Source organism: Diabrotica virgifera, chromosome 6, assembly GCF_917563875.1.
Source record: "Diabrotica virgifera virgifera chromosome 6, PGI_DIABVI_V3a".
Lineage (NCBI taxonomy): Eukaryota > Metazoa > Arthropoda > Insecta > Coleoptera > Chrysomelidae > Diabrotica > Diabrotica virgifera.
Window position 1 is genome coordinate 105,542,973 of NC_065448.1, and position 18,092 is coordinate 105,561,064.

The 18,092-nt window shown below is 34.3% G+C and overlaps 1 protein-coding gene across 6 annotated transcripts in view; it reads left to right on the forward strand.

Annotated features, from left to right (window-relative positions):
- The window catches only part of LOC114330442 (calpain-B), a 510,388-nt gene that overhangs the window by 249,539 nt on the left and 242,757 nt on the right, over window positions 1-18,092 (forward strand). For all 6 annotated transcript variants that reach the window (XM_050652714.1, XM_050652713.1, XM_050652715.1 and 3 more), the window contains one exon: window positions 12,079-12,266. In XM_050652714.1, coding sequence (XP_050508671.1) covers window positions 12,079-12,266 — 188 coding nt within the window. The remainder of the gene's footprint in view (window positions 1-12,078; window positions 12,267-18,092) is intronic.

The following is an 18,092-nucleotide window of genomic DNA, read 5'->3' on the forward strand; positions in this document are numbered from 1 at the left end:
TTTTTGTGAAACTTTGTGACTGACAAATTGCTCAAATCGTCAGATTTTTGAAATATACACCGTTTTGCATGCACTTAACTTACCTTATCTTAATCTGACGATTTCGAATTTTTCTAAGGATAGATATTTTTCGGACCCCCCTTAACGAACTCCCCTGTATTAAGAGCCAATATATGGCAGAGGTACATTTACAGGGTACAAGGTTTCTCCCCATGCGATAATATGATGCACTCAAGTAACTGCAAAAATCGTCGCTTGGGCTCCCCTACCAATACTTTTTGAGTTATTTGTGGTTGAAAAGTTTTTTGCGAATACCTTAAAAATTATGCATCTAACAAAAAAACTACAAAAACCAGTTTGTATCTTATGACAAATCGAAGAGATTCGTTTTTCATAAATCTTCTAATTATAATACAAAAAGAAATATATTATGTAGTGCTTGAAAAGAACTTTAAAATGAGCACTGTTAAATGTCGATTATATTCAAACTAAGCGAGATACGATACAAAAAAAATTGATGACTAATTTATTTTAAGATTAAATGCGAAGTATATTTTTTAATCTCTCATCCACCAGATTTAAATTTATTGTTTTACTTCTACAATACCTATTACAGTGTGATTTTTATGTTCAACAAGTTGTACGGGTTTAAAATGAATCCACAAGGAAAAGGTTTTCCTGTAGTTGGCTGTATACCATGTAATACAAAAAACAGTAAAATCCTTTATAAAAGGTATATATCTAAAATCCCTAAAAAGGGCTACATCACAATCACATAACTAGTTTTCGACTGGTTTACCAGTCATCGTCAGTGCTTACGTGAAATTTACATGCTAACGACCAAGATATAATTTAACAACCACATATTTTTGTTAATTGTTACACATAGTTACTATTCAAAGTATCGTTGCTACCTCTGCAACGGTAGCAGCTTCTTGATTTTGTAATGCATAGGCCTCGGTCCATTTCGTAAAGTAATCCATGGCTACCAGGATGTATTTATTTTCAACATCGGTTTCTGGAAATGGACCTGCAATGTCGATTGCTACTCTTTCCATAGGACTGCCAACGTTGTATTATCTTATGGGTGCTTTCTTTTTACTCTGGACCATTACTGGATGCACAGTTCACATTTCCGGCACCATCTTCTTACATCATCTTTACAGTTCACCCAATAGAACCGCTCTCGAACCTTTTGCAGAGTCTTCGTAATACCAAAGTGTCCACCTGATATCCCGTCATGCAACTGACGCAATACTTCTGACACTTTACTTTTAGGTACAATCAACTGAAGCCTAGATTCTGTACCATCATCGTTCTCAAAGGTTCTGTACAGAAGATCATCTTTTAGTACCAGGCAATTCCATTGGCTCCAGTAGGCCTTGACTTCCGGACTACATGCACTAATGTTTTGCCAACTAGGCGCATCCAATCCGATACTCTTTTTATACATGGAACATCTTCTTGGGCGTCTTGTAACTGTTCGGGTTGCCATTGCTCATTAACTACGGTGGTTCGTCTCACGGGGCAAAATCGTTCCTCTAGTTTGGCACAGTGATTACAATTTGCACTGCATGGTCTTCTCGAAAGAGAATCAGCATTTGAATGAACTCTTCCGGCCCTGTGTTCTATCTCGTAATCATATTCTTGTAATCGTCCTAACCATCTTGCCATCTGGCCCTCTGTATTACGGAATTGTATGAGACATTTTAGGGCAGCGTGATCCGATTCGTTCGAAGAAGGAACTTTCTGCCATACAAGTATTTATGGAAATGTTCGCAAGCCTTCACTACGCCCAGCAGTTCTCTTCTTGTAACGCAATAGTTTTTTTCTGGTTTCGACAGGACTTTGCTGAAATAAGCGATGACCTTTTCCTATCCATCCTGGATTTGTGGTAGAACAGCTCCTATGGCACTGTTGCTAGTATCGGTGTCCAAAACAAATTTTCCTGCTTGTCCCGGGTAGTTTAATATCGGTGCACTGATCAGAGCTATTTGTAGTTGTTCGAAAGCTTTTTGGCACTCTTCACTCCATGTATATTCTTTGCCCTCCTCCGTCAACTTTGTTAGGGCTTGGAGACATTGGCAAATCCTTTAACAAATCGTGGGTAATATGTACATAGTCCAAGGAAACTTCTAATTTTATGTTTATCTTTTGGTACTGGCCAATCTTTAATTGCTTCAATCTTTCAGGATCAGCTGTTACACCATTACTCGATACAATAAATGTCACAAGTACTTAACTTCTCGTCGAAACATGTGACATTTCTTCCGACTTACTTTAAGTTCGCTGTCCTCAATGGTTGAAAGGCTTCTATTAGATTCTTGGCATCTTCATCAAAGGAACTTCCAACCACAGTTACATAATCCAAGTAAACCAGGCATGTTTTCCATGTTAGACCTCTTAAAACTGCCTTCATCTTTCAAATGTGGCAGAAGCATTACATAAACCAAAAGGCATAGCCGTAAACTGCCAAAGCCCTGATCCTATTGAAAATGCGGTTTTCTCCCGATCGGCTGGCTCCATGACTACTTGCCAATATCCACTTTTTAAATCGAGTGTGGAGATCCAACGAGAACCAGAGAGAGTATCCAATGTATCGTCTATTCTAGGCAGCTGCTAACTATCTTTTTTTGTTACCGCATTGAGCTGGCGGTAGTCAATACAAAAACGCATTGAACCATCTTTCTACTTTACCAGAACTACTGGTGATGTCCATGGGCCGTTTGGTGGTTCAATTACCCCTTGTTTGTCAATATCCTTGATAATCTCTTCGGCTTTATCTCTGAGCGTCTCCTGTATTTATTTTATGCGTCACTATGCTTGTTTTGCCCTTATCCTTCTTATCAATAGCAAAAACATCTTGAAATTCTATCAGCATAGACCTCACTTTCTCCGTTCGTTCATGATCAAGATCTTGGCATCTTTCAATGACCATCTCAACAAGCTCCTTTGGATACTTCAACTTCGACGATTTCTCATTGGTATTCATAGAGCAAATTAATGCCACGGGAACGCACTGTCCGATCAAAGTTCTTCTACTCAACTTGATAGCAGTTTCCTTTAAATTCATAACTCTTACCGGGACGACATCTCGAACTCTCACCAAAGCTTTTGCCGTTGGGAACTCGACATTGTCCACAACTTTGACCATCCTTAAACTTCCATTTCGGCAATGTCCATGAAGCATGGCCATCAGAATTTCCTCACTATTACCGGGTATGGTTACGTCGCATGTAGTCAGTAAGCGGATGATATCTTCTTGAGAACTCCATTTTGAACATCCAATACAGCCCCAACTTTTCTTAGTATGTCCATTCCCAATATGAACTCATCGGAGATCTCGGCAATTAATACTTGGTGTTCAACTGTCGTCTGGCCAATGGATACTGACATATTAGTGTCGCCATATGTATTAATTAGCTCACCAGTCGCTGTTCTAAGCCTTACTGTTGCAGGTAACAATTTAAGATGGTCTCGTACTACTTCTGGACGTGAGATAGTTCTTGTTGCACCTATATCCATCAAAAACTATCTACATCTATTATTGATACGATCTTCGATGTATAAGTTGCGAATTCCACCGGAGGACTTAAAGTTGACAGTTACTAGGGGGCTCTTGTTTTCGAGGTCGGCAGTTGCCCCTTGGTGTCGACCCGCTGTAGTTTTCCGACTGCTGTACGATCTTCTTACAATTCCAGCATCTAGGCTCGCGTCTCTTTGGCATTTCATTGCGAAGTACTCTCCGTATCATTTCCTCCAGAGGTTCATCCTTGTGTTCGTCACTTTCTTCATTGGTTCTTACTCTATGGCTTCGCTAAGTTTGACTAGCCGTTTCGTGTTCCAATGCAATAGCAAGTTCTTCATCTAAAACTTTCGGTCTTGATAGGCTAGTCGTAAAGCTTTCTGTAGTTCACTCTCTTCTGTTTTCTTAAAACGCTGTCTGGCACCTCCGGATAAGCCAACCGCAGCACATGAGCCACATCTGCTTCAAATTCTTGCAAATTCTTACTTGCTCGTTGACTTCTACTTCGCAGTTGTGCTTTGTATACTTGTTGTGGATGGGCATCTCCATAGCGTTTTTTTAGGCGAGTGAACAAGGACTGGTAATATTTTTTTGACCCTTACGAATTGACCTTAATATGTCTGCAGCATCACCTCGTAGAGCAGCAGTCAAGGAAACAACCTTTTCTTGTTCGGTCCAATGATTGGCGGTCGCAATAGCTTCAAATTGTCTAAGGTGTATCGACCAAGAAGACTTTCCATCAAATGGTGGTAATTTGAATCTCATATGATGCGACGTTTCGTCTCTCGGTAGTTCTTCTTTCACTGCAGGATCTGAAGCTACTACATTAACTAGTGGTTGCATTTTCGTATTGGTTATCATGCTCTCTAATTCTTTGATCTTTTCTTCTAGCATTTCTTTATTCTCGTCTACACTTTTCCGTATCTTATTGATTGTTCTAGAAACTTCTTCGAATTTCTCGTTGTTCTGTCTACAAACTTCTTCAAGGTTCTCGTTGTTCTGTTTACAAACTTCTTTAATTGCTTGAGAAACAGTTTCAAATTTCTCGCCGCTTTTTGTAGAAGTTTCATCGATCTTTTGAGAAAAGATTTCGAATTTCTCAGTATTTTTTGTAGACATTTTTACAATCGTTTGAGAAACAGCTTTTAATTTCGATAAGACTGCTTCTTCCGCTGACTGGAAGTGGAACATCTCTGGGTTATCTCCGTTCTTCCTGAGGACACCCTCGAGTCGTATTTGCAGGGTTGTCTTGGCCTCACTGCTGTCTTTAATCGGCACACACGTACTTTTCAAACGTTCTTTAAATTTTCCTGCATACCGAACAATTAACGCACTTTAATTATTCCCGACGAATAAAATTAAAAAGTCTTTTAAAGTCACTTTTATTTAAACAATTTTTATCCGATACCTGACTCCACTGTAATGTTTTAATTAAATAATACGAGCGGTTCGTATTCAGAGGCAAATTTGACAAATATGCTAGTACGGGAAAGTTACTCTATAATTAAATAGTATATTAAAAAACGAGTCTGTACCGTTATATTAAGAAAAACAAAAAATACACTTTCTTCGAATAAACTTTTTTATCCCATGCCTAGATTTTGTGTCACACTGAAATTACTAAAAATCGATTACCTATCTATAACAAGAAATCGATTGGAAATATTTAGCGCGCCTGTGAGTATAATAATTATTATTATCACAATATTGTGCATTGGTTTTGATAGTATAGGGTCAATCCAAGCCAAGTGGTCCAAAGGTGGTTGCTTGACTATTTTTAATATTTTTTATTTTTCTACCTTTTAAACTTCAGTCTATAGAGAGTACAAAATTGCATTCATTTTATTTTGAAAAAATTTAGTTTGCCGATGACTGCCATTTTTGTTAAAGCATGTCGATCATTTTCATGGAAAATATGGCTTCGCTCTTTTTACCCAATATTTTTACTGATGTTTGTCCTAGAACAATAAATCAAAAACCAAACTTTTTAGAAAAGTATGGTCTAAAAAACGGTCTATAGTATTATTTAATTTCAAACTACCCTTAAGGCCTTATGTGAACCTCAAAGTTTGAAAAGGTAAACTGATAAAATTCCATTTTCAGCATTTTTTTTAACAGCTAAGGCAAGCCGATAATGGTTTGTAATTTTTTTCTGCAAAAAACATACGTACATACTTCAAATAAAAAAAGTTTGACCTTTGAGACTTGAGTAAATTCTTTCAAAAAAAATCTCAAAAATGTAATTTTTTGAAAAATCTCAAAGTTTGACCCCTTATATCTCTGATGGGCACGGATGAAAAAATTTGAAATTCGGCTGAATGTTAGCCCCTAGCAAGTAGAATAAGGAGTAAAAATTTGGAGTTGCAGGCTTACCTCACATAGGAGTTACAGGCCTGAAAATGGTCAAAAATCAAAATGGTCAAAAATTGAGTATTTGCGGGCAGTGTAATTAAAATTCAAATAAACTGTCTAATGAAAAAAAAATTAATATATTTTCACCAGATTTTACAATGAATACAAATTTATACAGGGTGGGCCAAAGAAAACAGTCCACCTCGATATTTGGGAATAGTTACCTATTAGATTTTAAGGAAATGCCGAAATATGTCCATTTTTATTTTTATTATATTGCAACTTTTTGGGATATATTACATACTATGTGACGTCGTCCATGAGAGCGTGATGACGTAATCGATGATTTTTTAAATGGGAATAGGGGTCTTGTGGCAACTAAAAATACATTTTACTGCTGTCAGAAAATAGAAAAAATGTTTATTTCACAAATAAACATTTCTTTTTGCTTAAATTAAATCACAAACAGCCTCCCACCTACCTCTTGACAGTTTGAACATTTAATTTAAGCGAAAATCAATGTTTATTTGCCAAATAATAATTTTTTTTCTATTGTATGACAGCAATAAAATGTATTTTGAGTTAAATAAATTACATACATTATTTTTTTGTGTCAATTAATTTAATTCAAAAATTATTTTTTGGCCACCCTGTATAAATAGTTATATTATTGTTTATACTACTGAACAGATAATTGCACACTCTTTCAAATGAGATAACATACGACCCCTATTCCCATTAATAAATCATCGATTACGTCATCACGCCGAGATGGATGACGTCACTGACGATGACACGTCATGGAGACGTATGAAATATATATAAAAAAATTGCAATTTAAAAATAAAAATCGACTTGTTTCGGCATTCCCTTAAAATCTAATAACTGCCAAATATCGAGGTGGACTCTTTTCTTTGGCCCACCCTGTATAAATTTGTATTCATTGTCAAATCTGGTGAAAATACATTGCTTTTTATTTCATTAGACAGTTTTATTTGAATTTTAATTACCCTGCCCGCAAATGCTCAAATTTTGACCATTTTGATTTTTGACCATTTTTTCAGTCCTGTAACTCCTATATGAGGTAAGTCTGCAACTCCAAATTTTTACTCCTTATTCTACTTGCTAGGGGCTAACATTCAGCCGAATTTCAAATTTTTTCATCCGTGCCCATCAGAGATATAAGGGGTCAAACTTTGAGATTTTTCAAAAATTACATTTTTGAGATTTTTTTGAAAAAAATTACTCAAGTCTCAAAGTTCAAACCTTTTTTATTTAAAGTATGTACGTATGTCTTTACAAACCATTATCGGCTTGCCTTATTATGCTGTTTAAAAAATGCTGAAAATGGAATTTTATCAGTTTACCTTTTCAAACTTTGAGGTTCATTTAAGGCCTTAAGGGTAGTTTGAAATTAAATAATGCTAGAGACCGTTTTTTAGAGCATACTTTTCTAAAAAGTTTGGTTTTTGATTTATTGTTCTAGGTCAAACCTCAGTAAAAATATTGGGTAAAGAGCGAGCCATGTTTTCCATGAAAATGATCGACACGCTTTAACAAAAATGGCCGTCAGCGGCAAACTAAAATTTTTAAAAATAAAATAAATGGATATCTTTAGTCTCTATAGAAGTGTAAAAGGTAGAAAAATAAAAAATGTTAAAAATAGTCAAGCAACCAACTTAATTTATATTGGACCATTTGGCATGGATTGACCCTATAGTGTCACTGTCGTACTGTCGACGCACTGTTGCCGTCCTGGTGACAGTTCTCAGAACTTTCGAAAAAAAAAATATATTGATGACGCGTTGATGTAGCCTTTTAACAAAATTTCTCCTATACGATACTATCAAATATTACAAATGAAGGAACACCCGAACTAATCGTTAATCGGAAAATAGTCGTTACTTGTTAGCTAGACTGAGGGACCCTGGAATTTTGAATCCTCTTCGACTCTTCCTTGCCTATCTCCATGATCAACCCTCGAGTACGTGTTACGATGGGCACACCAACACCACCATTAAATTGATGCTGGCTTCAGAGGGACTCCCTACTGACGTGGATTCCCTGCGTAAGCTGTATCACAGATTCCATGAGGCTTACGGTATTAGTACCGCTGAAGTTGAAGCAGATCTTTCGGCTTTTGGAACCTTCTTTTCCACTGAGACACGCCTCCGACTCCAGAAAATTAGGGAATGTCAGAATAAATATTTTTCCAGTAATTACCCATCTAGCAAAATTTTTTTTAAATAAATTGACGCGTACAGAAGATCAAGCGCCTTCTGACAATTTGGACGATAGCAAGCTAAGTTTATTTCTTATTAACATTCAGTCCTTAAGACACAAAACTGATGAATTACTTCTATTACTAGAAGAGCTAAATTTTCCTGAGATTGTTGCCATAACTGAACATTGGTTAAATGTTGATGAACCTGTGTTTATTAAAAATTACACTATTATATCCAGATTTAACAGGAGTAGATTATCTCATGGGGGTACTTTGATTATGTCTACACAAAATGACTTTTCAGCAGTTACCAAATTTGATAATTTATTAATTGAAAAAGTATTTGAATTCTCCATAATTTATCAGAAATCTTCTGACCTCTATATTATTTGTATTTATAGAACTCCCGATGCGGATGTGCAGATTTTCTTACAACAACTACTTAGCTTGCTAGAATCTATTCCTTCAAAAAGTAAATTAATTCTATGTGGCGATCTAAATATTGACTACTCCAGTGTGTGTGCTGCTCAAGAATCTCTTCATTCTATCTTTGATTCCTTTGGTATAGGTATGCATGTAAATTCTCCAACCAGAATAACTAAAACTAGCTCTAGTATCATTGACTATGTCGTATCGTCTTTGGCTCCAAATTCTACTGACTGTACTGTTTTCAACTCAGGTTTCTCTGATCATGAAGCAGTATTGACTACATTTTGGTTAAAATCAAAAAATAATAGTGAAAACACGCAACGAAAATTGTTCCGTGTCTTTGGAGAACAAAATTTTCTAACATTTAAACACCTATGTCATACAACTGACTGGGACTTCCGCTCTGTTGATGTCGACATCGAGTTTTCTAGATTCATAAAGCTATTGTCTGGTCTGGCAACGAATCCTTTCCTCTTAGGCCCATTAAAACTAAACATCGTAAACCCTGGTCAACTAGAGGTCTACGTATATCTGCAAAGAACATGCGCTCATTATCGTACCTAAAAAAATTCTCGGACAACATATCCTTCCATGATTACGTTAGGCTTTACAGGAAAATTTACCATAAAGCCATAAAGGCCGCCAAGGAAATTTATTATAATGCGAGGCTGGCTAAATCAGGTAATGTTGCTAAGGAAACGTGGTCTATCGTAAATGAACTGAGAGATAAAACTTCTTCTCCCACCACAATCCCGACTTCTCCTGAGACCCTGAACAATTACTTTGTAAATGTGCCAAAAAATTTAACAAATACTATACCTCCTTCTCAGGATCCGATTTCATATCTTTCGCATAAGAATGTAAATAGTTTCTTTTTTACACCCATAGTATTAGGTGAACTACGCTCTACAATAAATGACATTAAAAATAAATCGTCATCTGGGACTGATGGCCTCACTCTTAAAATGTTTTCTGCTCTACCTGATTGCACTTTAAACCATCTTACTACCTTAATAAACAGGTCATTCGAAACTGGAGTTTTTCCAAGCTGCCTTAAGACAGCGATAATTATTCCTATACACAGAGGAGGCGATAAAGATCTTGCTTCGAATTATCGCCCTATTGCACTCCTGCCCACGTTGTCGAAGATAATTGAAAGTCTGGTAAAAAAAAGAATCTTATCTTTTCTGTTGAAATACAAATTGCTTACTCCACATCAATTTGGATTCCTGAGTGACAAATGCACGAATGATGCTATGTTCTTCCTTTTCGATCATGTTTACTCCAGTCTAAATAACCATCACTCTACAGCAACAATTTTCTGTGATTTCTCTAAAGCATTCGATTGTGTAAACCATAACATCTTGACTGACAAATTACAGCACTATGGATTTAGGGGAAAGGCTCTTAAATGGCTTAAATCATATCTTAATAAAAGAAGTCAGTTTGTAAGGGTTGACACGAAGACGTCTTCTTGCATAACATTAGAATGTGGGGTACCTCAGGGTTCAGTTCTAGACCCTATATTGTTTCTGATATACATAAATGATATCTCTAGTCTGAACATTAAAGGTAAAATATGTCTCTTTGCAGATGATACTAGTATTACTTGGAGTAACACGGATATTATGGATCTTCGCAATACCATAGCTACAGACCTAGTCACCATTAAATCGTGGTGCGATTCGAATCTCCTGTTATTTAACCTTTCTAAAACCAAAGTCCTACCTTACAACAGTATGATGCAACCTTTAGTACTTAATAACAACAGTCTAGAGGTAGTTGAATCGTTCTTAGGTAGTTCTTAGGTAGTTCTTAGGGCTTATTGTGGATAAGTCTCTAAAATGGAACTTGCACATTGATGCCTTACACAAAAAATTAAGTTCTGCTTGTTTTGCAGAACATTTTGAAATGAATTTGTCAACATCTGGGATCGTTTATTATGCTCTTTTTGAGTCTCATCTTCGGTACGCCCTTCCATTCTGGGGTACGTGTTTTGTGACTCAATTTGAGCGTATTTTTAAACTACAAAAGAGAGCTCTTCGTTACTCCCTGAGACTCAATAGCAGAGTTCATTGCCAAGAATTTTTTAAAAAATTTAATATATTAACTCTTCCTTCTTTGTTTGTTTTTGAATCCGTTTGTTTAATCCGCAAACATGCATCAGAAGGTCCAGAGAGACGCACTCACAACTATCCCCTTAGAAACGTGGAGCATAATCTTTATCTGCCGACCCCACGGTCTGAGCTGGTTAAGTGCTCTATACTATACAATTCGAGAAAAATGCACAATCACCTGCCATCTAATATCAAATCTATTACAGCATTTCCCGCTTTTCGCAAGGCCTTGAAAGCTTATTTGCTAGAGAGAGCTTTTTATACAGTGATTGACTTTTTTATAAACGATTTGAATTCAGCAAATTGACTTGCAGGATTATTACTTTCGAGTGCTTTTGTACATATTTGCAGCGGCATAGAACTTTTGATTTACTTTCCCCTTTTCCTTGTTCGCCTTCTTTTTGCTCTGACGTTGTATACATATTGTTTGCAAAATTTTTAATTTTTTAATGTGTACTTAATAACTGTAAAATTATATTAAGTAGTATAACTCACGCCATTTACTTGGTGTCTGTTTCTGTTTTTGTTTTGTTTGTAGTTTTTTTTTATTATTTTTTGTTTTTTATTGTATTTTTTTTTATTTTATATAAGCTTTGTGCACAAATTGGTAAAATTTTATGACAATAAAGCATACCAAAAAATAATTACGTACATCTATGATGTTCGCCTATGTCCTGTCATTGTGATTTGTATATCTAGAAAGCTACCTATTTCTCAAAATAGAAATACAAGGAGAGCTTTTATTGAGTAAATTGAGTAAGTAGAAATAAAAAATGATTAAAACAACGGAACATTCGATTCGGGCACAAGGATTATATATTATAGCCCCAGTACACGTTGGGCCAACAGACAGGTATAGACTTCATCTGGGAACCCCCTTTTCGGAGTTCCATTTCTCTCTTTATCGTCGGCCCTGACCCTGAGGGAGGTGGTTATTTATTTTCCGGTAGGGTTGCTTAAGATTACCAGGGTTAGGCATGTGGTAAATCCACACATCTTGGAGGTGAGGATAGGAATTGAGTATGGATTACGTATGTTTAGTTCTAAATTTACTATCTTTACCGGAAATAAGCCACAATTTTAGTTTAAAATAAGTTAATCGTAACGTTTCGAGTTCCACCTCGGATTTCCGAGGTGGAAATAGAAACGTCAAAATAAACTTATTCTAAAGTAAACCCAATATACCCAATAAAAATAGTAAATTTTATTAAGATACCACAATATAATAGCTTCAGAATATCGAAATTGTTCTTATATTATTTGTTTCTCTGCATTCTTTTCAGTGGAAATTTAATACCTAAAACAACTAAAAGACAAATAACTAAAAATAATATACTGTTACTTGAAAATTTTGAACCAACTTTAAATTTTTTAATTACATACCTATAAAAAATTTATTTTCTTTTACTCATCGTAGTATTTAATTTCAGGAAATTTGTAACGACCCCAAATTTTTTGTCGAAGGATTTTCCCGATTCGACGTACAACAAGGAATACTTGGAGATTGCTGGCTTTTGGCAGCTACAGCAAACTTAACCCTTAACAGCCGCTTGTTCTTCCAAATAGTGCCAGATGATCAAGAGTTCGATGATAAATACGCTGGCATATTTCATTTTAGGTAAATCACTTTAATAATAATTATCATTAATGACATCGTAAATAATACCATACCATAATTAGTTTTCTTTGTTGATAATATGTTCCGTAACATAAAAAAATGCACTTTTGCCATTTATAAGAAACATTTTTTTGTACTTACGTAATTTGTTATAGTTATCATGCCCTTAAATGTGTAATTTTCATTTCTATATGGTATTTTAAAAAAACAGCTAATTGCACGTAGAAACTGCGCAATTGTATCGATTTAGGTCGATATTGACAAATTCGACATACTGAATTTTCATTTATCTATTTCCCAATTTAGCCTAATAGCCCGATCAAAGAACAATCTGACCCAAAAAAAAATAAAGGAAGGATGAAAATTTGGGAATAGGTAGTTGAAATTGTCTATTACTATATAAGAAACAGTTTACAATTCTACGTCCCCTCCATTTTACAAAAAAGGAGCCTCCTCAGGGGTGAAAAAATATACGTTCAGAATAAGTCCGGAATTGGATAAAATGACTAAATATAAGCAACTTTTGTTCTATAGAGTTTTTTCACTTCAAAAGACAATACTTTTCGAGTTATTTGCGAGTGAATATGTTCATTTTTGACAAAAAAAAACATGTTTTTGGACGATTTTTCGTAAATAACTCAAAAAGTAAGTATTTATATTGTACGCTCAAAATATTGTTGGTCGCTTTTATTTTTTGGTAAAAAATCACAAAAATCACCCCTAATTAGCATCTCAAATAAAATTATTTACAAGTACTTCACAAGTTACTTTGCTTATGTATTCTTCATATGATCTGCAAGTTTCATTGGTTCAAAGTGTTCGTTTTTGAAAAAAAAATGGTTTTAAAATAAACATTTTTTTTTAATTTTGAAAAAAATTTATTTTTTTCAAATAAACTTAAAAATTATTAGTAATACCAAAAATCTCAAAGAGTAATAAAATGTACGTTTTGCTTTTCTGAATACATTGGATTTTTTGTTTTCATTGTAGACAAAAATTGGTTCTGCTATGCCTGTTTAAAATTTTCATACACTCGTAATTAGTTACTCGTTCAAGCCTTTTCAAAAACAAGCACTTTAAACCGATAAAACTTACAGATCATAATATAAAGAATACATAAGTAAAATAACTTGTGAGGCGGTAACGATTAATTTTATTAGGGATGCTAATTGGGTGGTGATTTTCGAGATTTTTTTCCAAAAAAATAAAAGCGACCAACAATATTTTAAGCGTAACTCACTTTCTTTTAATGGTAAAAGTTTAAAAAAAACAAAAATAAACATTTTTTAAACATTTTAAAAAAGTTTTAATAAGTTTTCCCCGAAAAGTGCTCCGTTTTTTGGATATTTCACGTTGAAATGTTCGATTTGAAATTTGACGAAGAAGAACCTACTTCTCATTAGCTACAATTCTGCTTCAACTGGGTCAACAGACTTCATGCATACACCATTTATATCACTTTTTTGTAAGCTATATTTTTGCTAAGAATATTTGTTTTCGATAAAATACTTATTTTTTCCGTTATTTGCGAAAAACCGTCCAAAAGCATGTTTTTTGTTTTGTTAAAAATGAACATATTCATTCGCAAATAACTCGAAAAGTATTGACTTGGTGAAAAACTCTATAGAACAAAAGTTGCTTAGAATTAGTCATTTTATCCAATTACGGTTTTATTTTGAATGTATATTTTCACCCCCGAAAGAGGGGTATTTTTGTAAAATGGAGGGGATGTAGAATTGTAAACTTTTTCTTATATAATCATAGAAAATTTCAACTACCTATTCCCAAATTTTCATCCTTCCTTTATTTTTTTGGAGGTTTTCGTAAAGTTTTGTGTTCCTTGATCGGGCTATAAGATCTTGTTACTCATTTAAGTATAAAGTAAGGAGTATATAAGAGAAATGTCAAGTTACGGATCAAGGACAATAAATTCTTGCATTTTGCAAATTGAAAATACAAAATGCAAATTGTTGTAATTCATAAGAAAACTAATTATGCAAGGGTAATTATTTTAAATTATGGATAAAGATTATTTTATGGATCTTTAATCAATCTAGACTCAATGAAACGAATCACACTCTAGACAGATCAGTCACCAAACTTATAACTGAAAAAGACACTGGCATTAATTTTGTTGTTAAAACTAAATTTTGATATGGGTGGGAAACAGATTTACTGTTCAACTTGTTTCTTCTTATTTTTGTGCAGACATACTGTCAATTTTTTCAATGTACCTTCAGTAAGTTGTCGTTCCATCGTTTTCGGGGTCTTTCCATTGATCGTTTTACTATTGGGGAACCGTCTCTCGCGTCCGTACTACTCTATTTGTTGTAATTCGGCATATGTTGTCGTTTTATTCTGCTCTTGTGTTTTTCACCCAGTTATCTCCGTGCATCTCCGTCGTATATCTGTACATCTAGCTCTGCCCATAGTGTCTCACCATCGATTTTTCGAAGGGTTTTCATCTCTGCTCTTTCTAGCATTATTTTCTCTGTGTCGGGTCGTGTTTCTGCCGTGTATGTCACTATTGGTCTGATGAGTGTTTTGTAAATTCTGCCTTTCATTTCTTTTCCGATATTTTTATTTCTCCATATTGTTTCATTCAGACAACCTGCGGCTTTGTTTGTTCTATTCACTTGATCTCCCACTTATCTTCTGAGCTTTTCGTAGCTAGATAGTGTGATGCATAAATATTTAAACTTCATTACTGGTTTTATTATCTGACTTTCCAGCCCTAATTTACATCTTAGTAGATTTGCTGTTACACTTCTCCAAGAAATTAACGCACCGCCACCTTAAAAATGGGTACTTTTTGATGTCTCGAATTTTCTAAACCTGTTGCCCGATTTAGGTGATTTTTTTTAACATGTTATAGGCTTATTCTTTAACAATATCACTGTAATAATATTGTTGCTAGATAGGTACATTGCCATTGTATACCGGATGTATGACCGACTACCATGTCATACCAACTACCAATAAAACTGTGTTTTTTCTCAAAGTTCGCATCACTGTGGAATATTCTAGCATTTACAAAATACTGAAATTAAAACCCAACTATAGCCCCATGTTTTCTTAATATTCTGTTTTTTAATTCATTCGCTTATGTTGGATAATAAAAAAGTTAGGTACTTTAACAACTAGCCATGTTTTTCATCAATACAGGGCATTTTTTACAGCGACATTGCCAAAGAATAAGGCTATAACATATTTAAAAAATCACTTAAATCGGACAACAGGTTTAGGAAATTCGAGACATCAAAAAAAGGTGTTAGACACCAGTGTCTTGGTTTGAAACGGTACTTTGGTTCTTCTACTTTTACTTTATTGTGTTGTTCTGGTAGATATTTTCGATCGTTTTAATTATTCCTAGAGGTATTGCTATTTATTTTGTCAATAGCTTGTTGATGAGTAACAAACATTGTTTAATTTCAAACTCCGCCTTATTAAATTCAGAAACCGGGTAATAGCTATTTGTATAACAAGGGAGGAAAGTGCTACTTTTCCTCCCGAGAATGAAGTTTCATTCAAGGGAGTCATTCAAGGGAGGAAAAGGCACTTTACTCCCATGTTATACATATGGTTTTTCCACCTTCCTCAAATAACAAGTAATTTTTTCATTTTTACTTAATTTATTTATGTAACTAACCAACAAAATTTATTAGAACTAAAACTAACAAGTAGGTACAATATAACTGTCAACTGTCAAATATAAGTCAAATTATTAATGTAAACATTGTTAAATCAGAATAACAATTTACTGTTTTTTACCATTCTGCAAAATACAGAGTGTTTTTAAATAAACGTTAAAATGTATAGATACTTGCGTAATAGAAAATAGATATTGTACAGGGCGTCAATAAGTTATATTTCATGAATGAAATACCATGACGTCACTTTTACTTTTCCTCCCTAGGGAGGAAAAATATTTTCCTCCCTAGGGAGGAAAAGTACAACTTTGCTCCCTACAATCAGGTCCGGAAAAGTATACTTTCGGTAGAGGTAGGTGGAAAACTCATTTTCAAAACGATGTAGTTCTAACATTTGTTTATGCTTCAGCTAAATAAAACCCTAAATAAGCCTAAATAAATAAATTTGATATTAAAAGTCAAACACAAACAGAAAAGTTTGCTCAACTACTTGATTTTATGTAAATAGTATTGATATTGAGGTCTGTTTACATTTTTGATCATTTTCTGAACATATACTATTGTTGACATGCAAGTGAATATATTTTACAGGTGTAATAGTAAACAAAAAAAAAATTAAACAAAATCTTTATAAACAGCTGTAGGTGATTAAAGAATTCCTTTAGAATAAACGTTTTTGTAATAAGATGTAGACAAAATAATTTTTGAAAGCATAAACCAAAAATGTAACATAAAAATGAAGGCAGAGGTATTTTGCTTTCGTTCGTTTTTTGCATAAGTAGCAAATTTTTCGTTTTCCGACAATCAGACAGTTTATGTATGTTAAGGGCTGTTGCTTCTTATTTTGGTACGCCAAGTATTACAATAATTATACAATAAATATTTATTGTATATTAAAGTATAATCGTTGACTGATAAATATACTGGTCTATAAATATACTATCCGTATTTATCAATCAACGGTATAATATGCACGACGGCGCATATTATATAAATATATCGAAATAGAGCCACTGTTTTAAATACCAGTTATCCACGAATACTTTACGCTATTTTCTTATTGGTACAATTTGAAAACATGTATTATTACTACAAAAAATTGAAAAAGGGGCTAATAATATAAAATGGTTGAATTTTTGATGTGCATCATTAGCGCTGTTTCACATTATAAGAATTTCCGTGCGATGGTTAAAATCTACATATAGTATGGTATAGTTAGACCTAAACCCAGACATCCAAAGTGAAAGTTATCCTCCAACACCAAATTGTTCTATATGGTCCACATAATGTTCAGAAAAAAGTCACACCATTTTGAGCGTCGGGTTTGGGGGGGGGGGAGAGGGGGGAGAAATCTGCAAATTCGTAGTTTTTTAAGTTTTTCGTCAATATTTCTAAAACTAAGCGGTTTAGCATGAACAACCTTCTACACAAAATTGTTCTACATTAAATTTGAAATAAAAAAGGCCCTATGCGTAACCCTTCTAAAATAAACGGTCCCAAAGTTACGGAGGTAGTATAGTATAATTGGTCCAAAAAAAGGCCTAACCCAGACATCTAAAGTAAAAGTTTTCCTTCAACACCAAATTGTTCTATATGGTCCACATATTGTTCAGTAAAAAGTTACACCATTTTGAGCGTCTGGTTTGGGGGGGAGATAAGGGGGAAGTAGGTAAATTAGTAGTTTTTTTATGTTTTTCGTCAATATTTCTAAAACTATGCTTTAGCGTAAGGAATGTTCTATAGAAGAATATTCTACATAAAATTTAAAACAAAAAATGTTCTATACATAATTGTTATAAAATCAACGGTTCCAGAGTTACGGAGGGTGAAAGGTGGAGGTTTTCGACACTTTTTATATTTACCGATTTCTCCCCCCTCTCCTCGCCAAACCCGACGCTCAAAATGGTGTGACTTTTTTCTGAACATTATGTGGACCATATAGAACAATTTGGTGTTGGAGGATAACTTTCACTTTGGATGTCTGGGTTTTTGGTATAGTTATATCATAAATAATGCCCAAAAAATATAAAAAGTATCGAAAACCTCGACCTTTCACCCTCCGTAACTCTGGAACCGTTGATTTTATAACAATTATGTATAGAACATTTTTTGTTTTAAATTTCATGTAGAACATTTTTGTATATAACATTGTTTACGCTAAAGCATAGTTTTAGAA